The sequence below is a fragment of the Tauraco erythrolophus genome, chromosome 2 (genome assembly GCF_009769465.1).
Source record: "Tauraco erythrolophus isolate bTauEry1 chromosome 2, bTauEry1.pri, whole genome shotgun sequence".
Classification (NCBI taxonomy): Eukaryota; Metazoa; Chordata; class Aves; order Musophagiformes; family Musophagidae; genus Tauraco; species Tauraco erythrolophus.
This window is the reverse complement of record NC_141466.1, coordinates 98963735-98979216: the sequence shown is the minus strand read 5'-3', so window position 1 is coordinate 98979216 and position 15482 is coordinate 98963735. Positions and strand designations below refer to the sequence as shown.

General features: G+C 35.2%; 1 protein-coding gene across 2 annotated transcripts in view; it reads right to left on the bottom strand.

Annotated features, from left to right (window-relative positions):
* Positions 1-15482, bottom strand: part of DNAH8 (dynein axonemal heavy chain 8) — a 144303-nt gene that overhangs the window by 118024 nt on the left and 10797 nt on the right. For both annotated transcript variants that reach the window (XM_086628486.1, XM_086628495.1), the window contains exons 7-17: positions 14151-14327; positions 13709-13822; positions 11014-11121; positions 9138-9239; positions 7431-7577; positions 6348-6545; positions 5725-5801; positions 5161-5260; positions 3624-3743; positions 1165-1300; positions 2-189 (exon numbers count right to left, since the gene is read on the bottom strand). In XM_086628486.1, the coding sequence (XP_086484612.1) occupies positions 2-189; positions 1165-1300; positions 3624-3743; positions 5161-5260; positions 5725-5801; positions 6348-6545; positions 7431-7577; positions 9138-9239; positions 11014-11121; positions 13709-13822; positions 14151-14327 (1467 nt within the window). The remainder of the gene's footprint in view (position 1; positions 190-1164; positions 1301-3623; positions 3744-5160; positions 5261-5724; positions 5802-6347; positions 6546-7430; positions 7578-9137; positions 9240-11013; positions 11122-13708; positions 13823-14150; positions 14328-15482) is intronic.

Sequence of the window (15482 nt, the reverse complement as noted above, 5' to 3'; positions counted from 1 at the left end):
CCTCTAAACGCAATTTGTTGGACTTCAGGTTATTTTCTATTTTTGCTATATTTTTTGCTTGCTCCGGTACTTCCAGACCCAGCTTTATCATACATTTAGTCTCTCGGACAATCTCTGAAATTTCGGGATCAAAATTAATCAGGAACTTCCCAGTTTGAGGATGACGAGCAAATATTGTGGCTTGTAAGGCTGCAAAGACATTTTTTTTATCAGTTTCTAAGACAAATAATTGATTTTTAATATAAATTATTATGGAACACAGATTTCTCATATTACTATAGAGCGATTAAATAGGTACGATTACTTGTGAAATAGCTTCAAGCTGTTTTCAGTTAAAGAATATACAACTGACCTTCAACATATTGGCTTTCTGCCATATATAACCTTTTTCTTCATAAGCCAAACAAGCATCACATCCATTCTTCTTTGTAGCATACTTTTTCTTAGCTCGAGTTAGAAAATTATCAAATTAATTTTATAAGAATGTGGAAACACAATACTTATGAGATGTTCAGTTTCTTATAGCAATTTGTTAACCCAGAGGATGAATGCTTGCCCAGATATATTGCAAAAATCTAAAACAAAATAAAGGCCCAAATAGCAAAACAAAAACCTCTGTTGACTGTGTGATGACAAGATTTTATTCTTTAGATCTACTTCTAGTTTTGAAGCCCACAGAATGTCTACAATTTCCATGAAAAATCTACTCAAATTATTTTTTTTTTAATTTAAATTCTCATTTAATCTTAAAATGATAAAGCTTGATTATCAAATATTTATTCTAGGCATAAAGTAATACTCGACTTGAGAGAGACTGAGATAATACAACTGTATAAATTATTATAGTGGAAAGAAAACAGGAAGAATTATTAAATGGCATACATAAAAAATTTGAATACAGAAATGAACAACTGTGTGCCTTAAACTTGTTTCACTACTGTTTCCAGTCATCTGTCAAACTGTACCAAATCTGCAATCCTCTGCATCAAAACCAAGTTTCGAGGTCAGTAAGGGGCAGAGATTTGTATTATTAAGCCTGCTTATTGGATCATGATTGTCACATTTTAAGGGTAAATGAGGCTTAAAAAATTAACTGATTTGATTTGTGTTAACTTAGCATTCAATAACAGTTAAAAACAGCCAATTACATATTTAATTACTTACGATACTGTAATTTTGATATTTCCTTCATCCACGCATTATGATAGACTATCTCGAATTTCACCAATACATAGGCAATCCTGTTGTATAATCGAACAACTGCTTTACCTTCTGGACTTGCCAAGATCTTTGACTTTTTCTATTAAAACATAGTATATTCAAATTAAAACCATATCAAAAGAAAATAATACTATTTTGTTTTTTCTCAATTTACCTATTAACTATGCATTACACAAGTTATATAAATACATATACAAATTATACTTAGAGTTCTTAAAAACTGTATCAAGTATTTATAGGGCAATAAAGTCAGTAAGAACTTGTAAGTAATAAATACTAAATATATAACACATGTAAAAGTGATTACTTTATTATACTATTATAAATACCTGTAATTCACAGTGAATTGAATACTCAGTTCTACTCAAAATTGAGTAGTAACTAAAAATTGATTTTTTTAAAAATACCCTTTTTTAATCAGTAATAATATTTATGTCTGTTTTCTTTGGAGCAGATTTAGGTGGTCATTATTCCCATCTGAGAGAAACAGTAAGTGAAAACCCCTCTCACATCGACGTTAACTTGGCAGGAGACCCTAGATACTTTGTAGGAGAATCATTCAAACATTTAAAGAAACATTATTGCTATAGTGGAGCCTAGTACAGCAAGATTCGGACTATTGCAACGAAGGAAGGAAATCCAATACCAAGAAATTCCTAAGGGCTGTAAATATTAAAGCTTATGTGGCTGGTACCAACCTTCAGCTGTATGTTAAGCGGTACAGAAAATGTAGAATGAGAAGTTTAGTCAAGGAATTCCCTTTTCACAGACTAGTTCAGAGATCACCTGCAATAAAACTGGTGACCAGATTCTCAGTTACAGTACTGCAGCTAATGTGTGGGTCCTTACAATAAAATTGCTTTTTCAGTGGTACCAAAACCTATACACCAGACAATTTCAGGATGTCATGCAGTCCACATTTATGCCTTAAGATACTCCTAGAAGCCACTTGAAAAAAAGAGACATGATTCTCCACAGAGAATCCTAAGGGGCTAGAGGAACAGAAGAGGTGGTTACTCAGTTAAAGTACAGGACATGAGTCTTATGTACGAGCCTTGGTCTGGTCCATTACAAAAAGAGGAAAACCACCACTGGCTGGATTGGTGAAATATTTCTTTGGGCACTATGAAGATAGACATGGACAACTCAGTGCATATTTCCAGCTTGGGGTGCTAGTTCAGTGCTAAGTCAAAGAAACAGTTTCTCTGGATTTTAGTAAGGCTTTTGATTCTGTCCTTCACAGTATCCTTCTGGACAAGTTGTCCAACTGTGGGATGATCTGGATGCAGGAGTTGAATGCACTATTAGCAAGTTTGATAATGACATCAAACTGAGAGGTGCTGTTGACTCTTTTGAGGGACAGGAGGCCTTGCAGAGGGATCTAGACAGAGTGGAGCATTGAGCTATGCATTAATGGGATGAAATTTAAAAGTTGAAATGCCGGATTCTGCACCTAGGACAGAATAATGCCAGGCACAAGTATAAAATGGGAGAGGAGTGGCTGGAGAGCAGCCCTGCAGAAGGGATCTGAGGGTGCTGGTCGACAGCAGACTCAGCATCAGTCAGCAGTGTGCCTCGGCAGCCAAGAGGGCAAACCGCATTCTGGGGTGTATCAAACACAGCATAACCAGCTGGTTGAAAGAGGCGATTATCCCACTGTACTCAGCATTGATGCAGCCTCACCTTGAGTACTGTGTGCAGTTCTGGGCCCCACGATTTAATTAAGAAGGATGTTAAGGTCCTAGAATGCATCCACAGGAGAGCAACAAAGCTGGTGAAAGGGCTGAAAGGAATGTCCTATGAGGAACGGCTAAGGACTTCGAATTTGTCTAGTTTGGAGAAAAGGAGGCTGAGGGGCAACCTCATTGCTCTCTACAGTTTCCTGAGGAGTGCAAAGGGAAAGGGAGATGCTGAGCCCTTCTCCCTGATATCCAGTGATAGGATGTGTGGGAATGGTTCAAAGTTGCATCAGAGGAGGTTTAGACTGGACATTAGGAAACATTTCTTTACCGAGAGGGAGGTCAAGCACTAGAACAGGCTTCCTAGAGAGGTGGTCAATGTCCCAAGCAGCCTGTCAGTTGTTTAAGAGGCCTTTTGGCAATGCCCTTAACAACATGCTTTAACTTTGACCTTGAATTGGTCAGGCAGCTGGACTAGATGATCATTGTAGGTTTCTTCCAGCTGAAATAGTCTATTCTAGTCCATTCTAACACTACATGTCAGATCTACAACAGTGCTTACTGCAGATCATATTTTTTTAACTAGATATTGACATACAAATAAACAAGTTTCCCAGCATATGAGAAGTGACATAATCATAGCCAGAAACATCATGGTCACTCTACTGAAGTAAGACGGTTCACTGTTACACAAACACCTAATTTTTCCTCACATCAACTTACATGGAAATAGTTTATCGGTTCATTTATCCTTCTGAATAGCTGTCTCACCCACAGTATCTTTCCTGCAACAGGTGGCATGTTTCGAGCAAGAGGAGGGTCATCCTTCTGAGTTTGGTAAAGCTATGATAAGAACAGTATCATTAAACACATGGATTAAAAAATCTGTTGAAATGTTAAACTATCTTTCCTCTGGTGCCATAATTTCTTCCTCTTCCCAAACAGATTAAATTTGTGTAGACTCACAAAACAGTTCATTGAGAGACAAATGTATTGCTTCCCCCCACTTGCTACACTTCTGAAATGCACACATGGATACCACTGTTGGTATGTCTCCTGTCTTCATTATCTCGTGCTGTGCTTCTTTACAACGGAGCCCTGAGTACACCAAAAGGCATTGCAAACCAAGAAGATGAGCAGCCAGCATGTAAGGCCAAGCCTAACAGGTGCAGCTGTGTAACTTTGGAGCCATCTACTGTGAAAGCAAGCTGTATAAGGAAGTGGTACGAGAACTCTTGTTGGGGCTTTTCCTGCTTTGCTTGGGAACTGCCCTCAGGAAAGGTCTAAGCCATATGGTTAACTGGGCGTTTTTACCTGAATAGAAATGTCAACATTGCTTTTCAGACACATACACCTGATTAATAGCTAACATTTCAGGAGTTAGAGCTGATGATTCTTGTGAGTCCCTTCCAACTCAGGATAATCTATGATTCTATATCTTTTTTATTAACTTCTCATCAATATGCATGTAGAGACTCCTGGGTACACAGACCATGCTTTTATCTGTGCCCAAACTGAGAAAAAAAAAAAAGTGGCCCTGCTCATTGAATGGATGCATTATAATCAAGAAAAATTTGGCTTAAAATTATCACATACCAAATTTGCATTGACAAATTATGTAAGCACTTTAGAACCAGTATTGCAGCGCTTTTATTAGAATTTTTATTAGAATTAACTTGCTTGGCAAAGATAAAAAACCATCCAATAATATCTAATAAATAGTTAGAACTAGCCAGTATATTGGCGACCTATTCTTCAACAGAGGAAATACTTCTATCTACCCAACTTCAGGCATGCAAACTCATGCTGTGATAACACAAACAACTGTACTGCCTAGGCAAACACCACTCTTCACTTATTTGCATGTCTTCTTACCCCTATACTGTCTCCTGTACATTCCCAACAAAAGAAATTCAAGTAGTTCATGGTGATCTTGACAGGAACTGACCTGGATGAAAACCTCTCAGAAATGTACCTATTTTCTTGGCTGAGAAAAAGTAGCTGAGAGGGGGAGGCGTCAGTGATTTCTTATATTCAGCAGTACTGCCTGCTTATGTTCATCAAATTAAACCAGTAATCAGAAGTTCAAGAAGTGCCATACAGGGAAACCCTCCACTACACCACGTTGTTCAAAGCCTCATCCAACCTGGCCTTGAACACAGTCAGTGAAATAGGTAAAATAAATAAAAATTATTCATATTGAAATATTTGCTCTTATTTTAACATGATGTTTAAAATTTATTGCAAAGAAATGAAATACCTTTTTAGTAGCTTCAAGTTCTGCTACATAACGCTGAAGAATACAACCAACTGTGTGTGTTGTTTCTTCTTGAAGGCATGGCATTCTCAGATTTTCAAACCTGTATTAAAAATGAATACCCAAAATGATATTTCTAAAACACAAGTAATTTTTTTTTTTTTTATTTTGGGGTACATGAATGTTACATAGAATGAAAGAAACACAGATCTAGGAAATGCTTCTGGATCTGGGAAATTTATTTACTTTGAGCAAGTTTAAGCAAGTTGAAAAGTTCTGCCCTGGTGGTTTTTTTGTTGTTGTTACTGTTGTGGTTTTTTAGGTTTTTCTTTTAGTATCCTCTTGTATATACAAAATAAACTGTAATGAAATTAAGAAACAGGAAAATATATTGATTCACATAAGAAAGATAATATATACCTTTTATGATGATTACATGGTTCAGAACACCAATAAGGAAAAATTTTTGATTAGGCCCTTTCTTCTAAAATTAGTTGTGTTATTTAAATTGCGCTAATCAGTCATTCGAAGTTACTTTGAAACATTTTAAAATATAATTGACAATACCTTTGAAGTAACTGAAGTGCATGCTGTGAAGACAAAATTCTTCCAAAACAGGTACGCATAAATGTCTGTATCTGTATCTAAAGAATATATAATTTAGTAGTATTTTTAGTCATGTAATAGTATTTTGATGTCTGATAATTTCTTAGCACTTGAAATTGTTACTTCTTAAAGCACAAAATATCAGCCTTCATCAGTCCATGCTGAATATAATTAATAAATAGCTAGCATCAGTCAAGTAATCTCTTAAAATGCCAGACAATTTAGGTGAAGAATCAAATCATGTATTGAAAACAGTTGCAGCTTCCTTCTGCCCAGCACCTAACCATTTGTCTCCAGGCTAATAAACCACATCCCTGTAGATCACTCTCTCAGGTCTCATAATTTTTTGTCATTTTGGCTGCAGAGTGACTGATCTTCAGTGAGGACTGTATAATATATTTTACAGCGTCCTTTGGAAGAAGAAAGAATGGAAAAGCCTCACTCCAGAAAAACACAAATGCTATGGTCTTTGGAAGAACAATGTAGCCTATTCACAGTTCAGTCTCACTGAGGCTCAGGGAGATACTGAGTAAGCAGTGATGAAACTCTTCTCCAAGTAAGGTACAGGTAGCAACATCATTTACCTCTAAACCTTCAATTTTTGCCATGAAGTTCTCAAAATCCACATCAAATTCTGTTTTTCTTGGATCAAGTAAGTCATATTGTTTCTTTTGAACACTTCGGTGGATGTTTTTGAATTTTACTGCTAGAATATCTATCCCTTTGATGGTAGACAGACTCAGTGCACAAAAAGTTTGTACTACAGTTATCATCTTTGTAATCTGAAATATAAACATTATATTCATGTTCATAAAAAATTATTTGTTACTTTCTCTATAATCTAAAACTTGAGTAAAATAAAATAAACAATAGCCACTTCTCTAACTACTGCCTTCGGAAACGTGTTGCTTCTGAGCTTCTAAGTCAAGTATCTTCAATTTGAGCATGGTCAATTCGATTTTCAACATCAGTTCTCACCACAACCCAATACAAAGTACAACCATCTTTGATTTTTTTACATGGTAAAGGGTTTCTTTTTCTCATATTTGACAGATGCAACATGATAATATGGAAAAAGAGTTAAAACATGACATACACATATTGATGACAGATTTTGCAGAATAAAAAACTATCCATACAGATTAGTACAAATACTGCATGATAAAGGAAAAACATCAAAGACTCACAGAATTCCTGCCCTGTGATGACTGCCCCCCTATCCTTTCATACCTTGTCTGACCTTATTCTGCACCAAGGAGCCCCTGTTATCTTTTCCATGCAAACTCTATGAATGCCAGTTTAAAATCCTTTCATCAGATTAGCAAGCTAAATGTCAAGACCACATCAAGCAGCAGAATCGTCTGAAGAATGTGCTTAGCAGTAACATTTTAAACCTCCTAAAATAATGATCTAAGTCTAGATCAATTAGATTATTTCTCTACACACTAAAAGATAAATTGACAAATTCAGAAGGACATGGTGTGGTAACTGCCTAAAGCACTGGGATGACTTCCTCTGTGGAAGGGCCGAATTTCTCTCAATAAAGAATTACAAACTCCTTCACAGGATGATTAAAAACATGTTTGTTGACAAGTGTCCACCTTGTAGGCTGTTCTTTGGAGAAGTCCTTCTTCTCTACTGATGATAAAAGCACATAGTATACTCACTTTTTCTAATCTCCTACAAAACGCTTCAGATTTTCCAAAAATGTACATTTCCGATACTTCAAATGTCTTTTCTCCTAGAGTTTCCACAATCTCTTTCTTTGTTTCATGAAAGCATTTCTGATATTCTTTTAATAGAAACAAGCAGTCCTAAAAAGTGAAGGAACAAATACCATACTCATTATGCTATGCTTACAGGTGAGAGACTGGAGAACTCAAACCTGAGGTCATTCCAAAGTGGTTAATTATGACTGAATCTAGTTTCAGTCAACAGACAGTAACAACTTACATACACTGGTTTTCTTTCAGTATGTGTAGCAAATATTTGCAACACACGAACATACAACAGTACAGTACAGTGAAAGACTTAACATGGGGAAATGAGTCACCAAAAAAAGAAGAGGAAAGTTTTAGTTCTTGTTAAAGAGTGGTTTAGAGGCCAGCAAAGGTGATGATTCCTGCTTTAAAGGAGACATTTGAATATTAAGAAAAGCCATTAGCTTAATTAAGAATGGTCAGACTGTCCTCTGGATAAAGACAGAATTTAGCATAACGGTAATCCATTTGGAACTACCAAGGGACTTATAGAAATTTGGTTATACAAATTAATGTGTGTTGACAAGTCTGAGTTAAAATAAGACTGAAAAATAAGCCATCTTTCTCAGTTGATTAATTACTTAAAATACTAAGATCTTATCAGATATAACCGGTGAGAAATGCAGAGTCTATAATCACTGGAATACAAAATCTTCTGTCAGTTCTTGGAAAAGAGAAATCCGATTTTATCACAACATAATGGCAGTTACCATATTGTCTGAATATATAGATTGTCTAAATATAGCCAATATAACAATTGGCTATGAATTACAGGAAATGAAAAAAAGGTCCTCATTGAAAGGAATGTTCAGATCTTCAAGAACATATAGATACTAGAATGAAAACTGATCACCCTGAAAAAACTGTGCTTATATTTCTCTCATAGAATAATAAGGACTTGTCAGCTGTAGAACAGTCACAAGATGACCTCAATGAAACAGGTGAATTATTAGAATCATAGCATTCTGTCAAGTAAGAAGACATACATTCAATACGTTTCGTTTTGTACCTCTGGACCTAATTTTTAAAGGACTAGGAAATCCTATGCCTTTCTGAGTAAGATAGGAAGTCAGTAGCTGAGGTCTGATAAAGGAAAAGGTGGAAATGAAGTCAGTATTGGTAACCAGTAATGCCACAGCTGGATGTATTTTGCCATGACATATTACATAAGCTTAATTAGTTCTCAATATGCCACCATTGACTGAAGAAGGGGAAGACTCTGAACCCTGAATTTTCATGGTCTGACAAGGAAATCTCGTATTGGAAGGTGTTACTGTAACAAAGTGGGGGTGCTCCCCATGGTACAGTAAGATGGTACCATATCAGATACTCTCAAGAGGGAAGAATGTGGATTATTCAGGATGACAAAATTCCTTGGTCGCACATACGGTGAAGATGCCAATTCCAAGGTCAGTGATGGATCACCCTGGTAAAGATGAGGCCATTCTAATTTCAACAAATGTCAGTGTGCTAAGAAATGGGAAAACACTCAAAGCATCATGAAATAAAAAGAGGTATGAAGTATGTGATACATACTGATATGGAATTCCTTGTGCATATCAATAGGTAATTAATAGGTTTGATAGGTAAATAATAAAACACCAAAATACAAACCTTTATTTTTCCAATGGCTGTTGATGTTTCCTGGTCCCAGACATGAGACAAGCCCCCATCTGTAATATATGCTTTACACATAATGACCATTTGATTTGTAACCTAGCACAGACAAATGAAAACAAGTAGGTCTCAAGCTTATAAGGAAATTTGCCTGTTTCACAAAATCTAACATAATTCTCACATGCATGTATTAGTACTATCAGAGTTTGGATAAATTTTACCTGTAGGAATAATAGCAGCTAAATAATGTATGTAATATACATGACGAACACCCTATAAAAAGTCTACAAACACTCCCAGAAGTGCATCTAAGACCCAGAAAGTATTTGTAACTACTCTAAGTCCAGCAATACTTATGCATAAACACAGAATGTCACCAACGATAACTCAAAACCAAAGTGACGTTATTTAACTATTCTTCACTTTTGTTGTTATCCTTAAACTTTGTAGTGTGTGCATCCTTATTAAAAAACTTCCATTAAAAAGTTTTCTATCCTACCAGTATGTCTTCACCTTAGTCTCTCATGGCTATGAAAAGGAGTGAACATTCTTCTACTTCACAACCACAAAAATCCAAATTTTGTAGTGACAGAAAAAGAGAGAGGAGTATGGGAGTGAATGCAGATGCAGAAAACAGAGAACAGCTACAGGTAGATAATCTTTTTTGTCTATTAACTAATGCGAACAATTCAAAACAGTTCTCTTGACATATGAGAGTACTGTAAGCAGGTGTTAAGAACCTCTAACTGAATAAAGACTGAAAACTGCCACATCAAAGGCAGCCTCTCATTGTAATACAATGACTGGTGAAGTTGTGTATAGGACCTCCAATATCGCCTCTGACCATATTTAAACAGAAGCAAATGGTAATGGGGACCTTAAACCACTGGATTAAAATAGAGCTTTTTCCTTGCTATTTTTAGCACAGCTTCATGTAACCAGATTGTTATTAGCTTCTGTAGTGAAATGCTCAATCCCTTAGACTATTAAATAACAGACACTAGCAAGTGTCAAACATAAACGTATAAAAACCAATTACGTAACAGGCAACATAAACATTGCTGCATAATCCATGACTAACATCTGGTACATGAAAAACAGCCCCAGCCATGGATGAATATAGTCTCAAAAAGCACATATTCCTTAATATGCTAGTTCAAAATGAATTACAACAAAACTTTGCACTTAAACCTGGAGTGTTTCACACATACACATAAAAAAAAAAAAAAAAGTGATGTAAAGAGGGTCTACTGTGAATTTTCCCTATCTGCTTAGAGGTGTGTATTTCAGTTATGAAGGATTTCTTTGTTCTAAAACCATCACACAAACCATCTTTTCTTGCAGTGAATATCTGGATTCCACAAAAGACATTGGTTTAATTACCTAACTGGTCTTAATTTTCTGTTTAAGGCAGAAAAGGTTACGACCTGAGATTCTATTCACTTTTCAAGTATGACTTGCTTCTGAAAACACCAACCTTTTGTCTTTCATACCTTTAGGAGGAATAGGTTAGCCAGACTGATGGCCATCTACTTAGTTAGGTCTTCAAAGCTGATAATAAAAGAATCTTTGTGGATTCAGTGATTCAGGAAACAACTGAGCTGCTTAATTCAGATCAGGAGATTAATCAAGAAGATAAGAAAAAAATTAATTTTGCTGAACCAAGAGTAACAACAAAGTTCCTTCCAGAAGACAAGTCTCTAATCCAAGTTCAATCCTCTCCTGATCAGAAGACTTCTCTTCCTTTCCCGTGCAGACACCTACTATTTATCACCATTTTTTAACAAACGACCCGCTGATTTAAACAAAATGAGGATTTTTTCCTGAAAATTCACATGATTTTTATAATGAATATTATACTTAATATATTTACCTTTATAAACAATGATGTCATTCTCTCAGAAGTATTGTAATATCTTGAAACACTGTGAATCGTTCGTATAGCATTTATCAAATTTGGTATTTCATGTGTCATTAATACCTTAAAACAGTTTTGAGAAAAATTTTAATTTCCATTCTTAGCAACTTTATTTCTATTCTATTGACAACTTCTACAACTTCTAAATCACATTTTTCCCTAAATCACATGAACTAATCATTAAAATTCCATGGCATCTTACCAAAAAGATTATTGAGGGGGAAAAAAAAAAAAAAAAAAAAAGCTAATCATGCTCAATAAATTTTTAAGCTTTGACTGATACAAACAGTAAAACTCTTGGATTATTTGGTGTGAAATCAGATTAAAGATATTAATATGAATATTTTACTATGCTATTTTGGTGATCAAAATGAAACATTGATTCAAAAAGTACAGGTTGCATTTTTTGGCACAAAAGGAAGTATTCTTCTGGCAGCTGACAGTGGCTGTAATTAATGCTCTTGTTTTCCTTCAAGTACAGCTGTTAAATATACTCTATGCAATTATATTGTGATTACAATCATTACATAAAATGTTTCATTCAGACATTTCACAAAACTCATGGAATAATTGTCACAATGTTATTTTCATTAATGAGTGCCTAATTCATTCAATCATCATATGAAACACCTAAGTCTTTCATATGTTTCATGAAGTTGTTCATATCATTAAAATCAAACTACGGTATCACAAGTGTTCTGTAATTCAATCACTTTCGAAGTATTTTGGAAAAGAAGAAAAAAAAGGTAAAAAATGTTAATTCAGTAATGTTATCAGGAACTTAACAGAGCTGCAATTCAGAACAAAAAAATGTAATTTTGACCGTCACCCCTCAACAGAGAAGCCAAATTCCTGGAATTAACTTTGTGCTCCAAACTCAAAGTAAACACACCAATACTGTGGATAGACATAGCAGGCATTTGCATTTGGTGGAAGAGTGTGAAAGAAAGGCTATATGGTATAAAAATAACCTTCAATATCTGTTTGTTGTTTATCATCCTCTGCTCCTCCTCCCTGTCTCCCTCCCCCAATAGAATCAGGAGATTCTGAGTCTACGAGTTTTCTTTTTTAATACTTGACAAAAAAAACCACAACCCTGAATACTGGACTGTACAGAGATTTCTCTGATTCTAAGGCCCAAGTTAAACATTCAGTCCAAATTTTCATACGGCAACCTACTTCATTATAAATGTGACTATGTGTGATTCTGCATACGCTAAATTCCATACTTTATGCACACACTAAATGTCATATTAAATCTGCATATACTCCATTCCTAATCCACTAATATTTAAAATACTTTTGCATATCAGATATTAAATTTAATTCAATCCAGAACATAGTTATTTTTAAAATAGGATATATTTAACTTGGGTGTCATTATTTTTAAGTTGAATACCATAGAAAATCCTACCTAAATTATCTTGATCTCTGGAACAATGTTCCAAGAAACGAAACAAAAATTCAGATTTATCCAAATTGTTCCAGATTAAACAAAGTACTACAGTTAACTAACGTGTTAGTAAAATGATGAACTCTTTAATGGGTTTCCACCCACAAATGTTTGTCTTTGTTTAAGATAAAAAGAATCTTATCTTAATAACTGGTATGAAGCAGCTCGTCATTATGGCCTGGTACCTGGCACCCTCTAGTGATACTCTGAAGAGCTGAAGATAAACAGCGTGTTGGTAACACTGTTTATCTTACCCCTCTCTTCTACTGTTCCATGCAGTATGGGTTCTATGTCATATGTTATTACAGACTTTTTGCTTCCTCTCAGTTAAAACTTTGAAGTAGGATCATAAGCTGACAGCAATTCAAAAGAATTTGACAGAGGACAGGAGGCAGATAGGACCAAAACAAGGACTGAAACCCAAAGCAGAACCAGCCATTTTTCCTAGGGTATTTTCTCCTTCCACTCTACTCTGCAACAATCATTAGAAATATGTAGCTGTTATTATAGTTAATAGTTAATATTAAACCAAATAACTGTTCACCTTGAACTATGGCTGAATAGTCTATATGTAAAACCAATTATTTAAGTTCTGACTAGCTGAGTACTCCTGCAAACAGAAGCAGCTAATAGTGTTTTCAACATCAAAATAATAATTTATGCATTTAGGACCTCATTAGGTTTCATTATTCTCTGTGTAACTGAAATGTTGGTATTTTGGTTACAAGTGTGTGATTACTCATTGAAACATATGGAATTTTCAGTGAAAGACATATTTTGAGATTCCTGTATTATAAAATATGTACCTGTTTTAACATCTTTTAAAAATAATCAGTCATAAAAATAATGGGAGAAGGGAAGCGGGGGGAGAAGGGAGGGGAAGGAGAAGGAGAAGGAGAAGGAGAAGGAGAAGAGAAAAAAGAAGAAAAGTAGTCAGTCCTGCTACCGTAGGCAATCATATGTATTTATTTTTATTCACAAAACTCATATTTTAAAATATTGTATTTTTATGTAATATAGAATAAACTAATGCTTTAACATTTAAATTGACATGCAGTTAGAAAAAAAAATCAGAAAAATAGAAAAGTATTTTAGAAAAATTTACTTTTATGCAAATACAAAGAAGATTTCTTTTGCCCTGGGCATTCTACGTAAATACCTAAACTATGTTTAAAGAGTGATGAAAGACATACTTACAACATCACAGTTGTAAAGTGGCTGACAAACTTTTTGAAGTGTGTATAAGTATTTCACATTATCTTTCGATTCATTTGCTGCATCTGTGATTCTGGCATCTAACTCTCGCCACATCTAAAGGGAAAACAGTACTGTAAAAAACTTCATACACGGAACTATTTAACTTGCATTGATTTGCCAGAAGTAAACTCTGTAAATTAATTTTTAAAAGGCATTGTCAAAGCAGGCAATAAAAGTTATTTTTCATAACAATTTTTCTCTGTATCTCTAAAAACATATTGTTCTTTCTCTTAATATATTAAGAACACCAGCACCATTCTAAATTTTCCCTTCTTAAGTCTCCTCAGGAAATCTCTCTTACATACAATGAGACAAAATAAATATTGCAAGCTTTGTCTACTATAGTAAAAAACAACATAAAAAAAAAGAAAAAAGGAATTACCCTTAGTAGTTTAGAACGTCCAACATTTAGAACATTAATAACAGCTTTGCAGTCTGGTCCTTTGATCTGCTCTATAAGAAAACTAAATTTAGCAGACATATATTTCCAGTGCTCCAGTTCAGTCAGTGGGCCTGAATCATCAGCTTCTTTTCTCATCTGTTTACTCTCAATCAGAACCTGCAACCCATTTGAAAAAAAATAAATGTCTACTATAGACAAATCATTATAAAGAAGAAGAGAAGAAACGCTCTGAGGATACTAACTTAAAAATGAACAAGCTTGCAGTTATTGACACATGACAATGGTTCTGAATTGGAAAAAAGATCCAAAGTCTGAATTGCACTTAATCATATTCTTAAATTGAAATGCAGGCAACTAATATATGTGTTCAACTGCTGTCATAAACTGGGTGAATCTCAGCAAATACTCATATTTTTTGTTTTAATCAGAATCTGCGGATTGAAATGCACCAAATGTAACTTCATTCGTAAAAAACTTGAAGAACTATTTTAATGCAAACATTAAATATCAAAGTCATAAATGTAATCACATTTGTATGTTGATAAACATGCAGTCAGCTCTTTTTACATGTCTTTTATGTTCTTATTCTCATGAGCAAAACACACTAAACAGAGCCCTTGGAAGTAGAGTGTGTCCCAGTCTACAGAGAGTCTATTTTGACAAAGGGTCCTGTGCTTTATCACAAAAGTCTCAGACACTAATTTCTTGAATAACTGAGACCTTACCATGTAAGATTCACACAGGATCAAAAATGCCCTTCTGGGCCTGGTCAAAGATCTTTCTAAGAAGAGCCATATCTCATACCATGATCAGCAGCAGAAACTTAACAGGTCATGTATAGAGTATACCTAACTGTATATGTGGTCCTTGCCAGTGTTACTACTCCTGCAGCCTTCCGTCCTCTCCTTCTTACTATTTGTGTATTAACTGTTCAGGAACTCTTACTCTTGCTAGACTGTAAGTTTGTAGGGATAAGGACTGCCTACTTAACTTTGCCTGTGCATAGGAGTGAAGCACTTGTCCTACTGAGGTGGAGATCATAGAATCATAGAATGGTTAGGCTTCGAAGGGACCTCAAAGATCATCTAGTTCCAACCCCCCTGCCATGGGCAGGGACACCCTCCACTGCACCAGGCTGCCCAAAGCCTTATCCAACCTGGCCTTGAACACTTCTTGGGATGGGGCATCCACAACTTCTATGGGCAACCTGTTCCAGTGCTTCACCACCCTCACAGTGAAAAATTTCTTCCTTATATCCAATCTAAATCTACCCTCTTTCAGTTTCAAGCCATAGCCTCTTGTCCTATCACT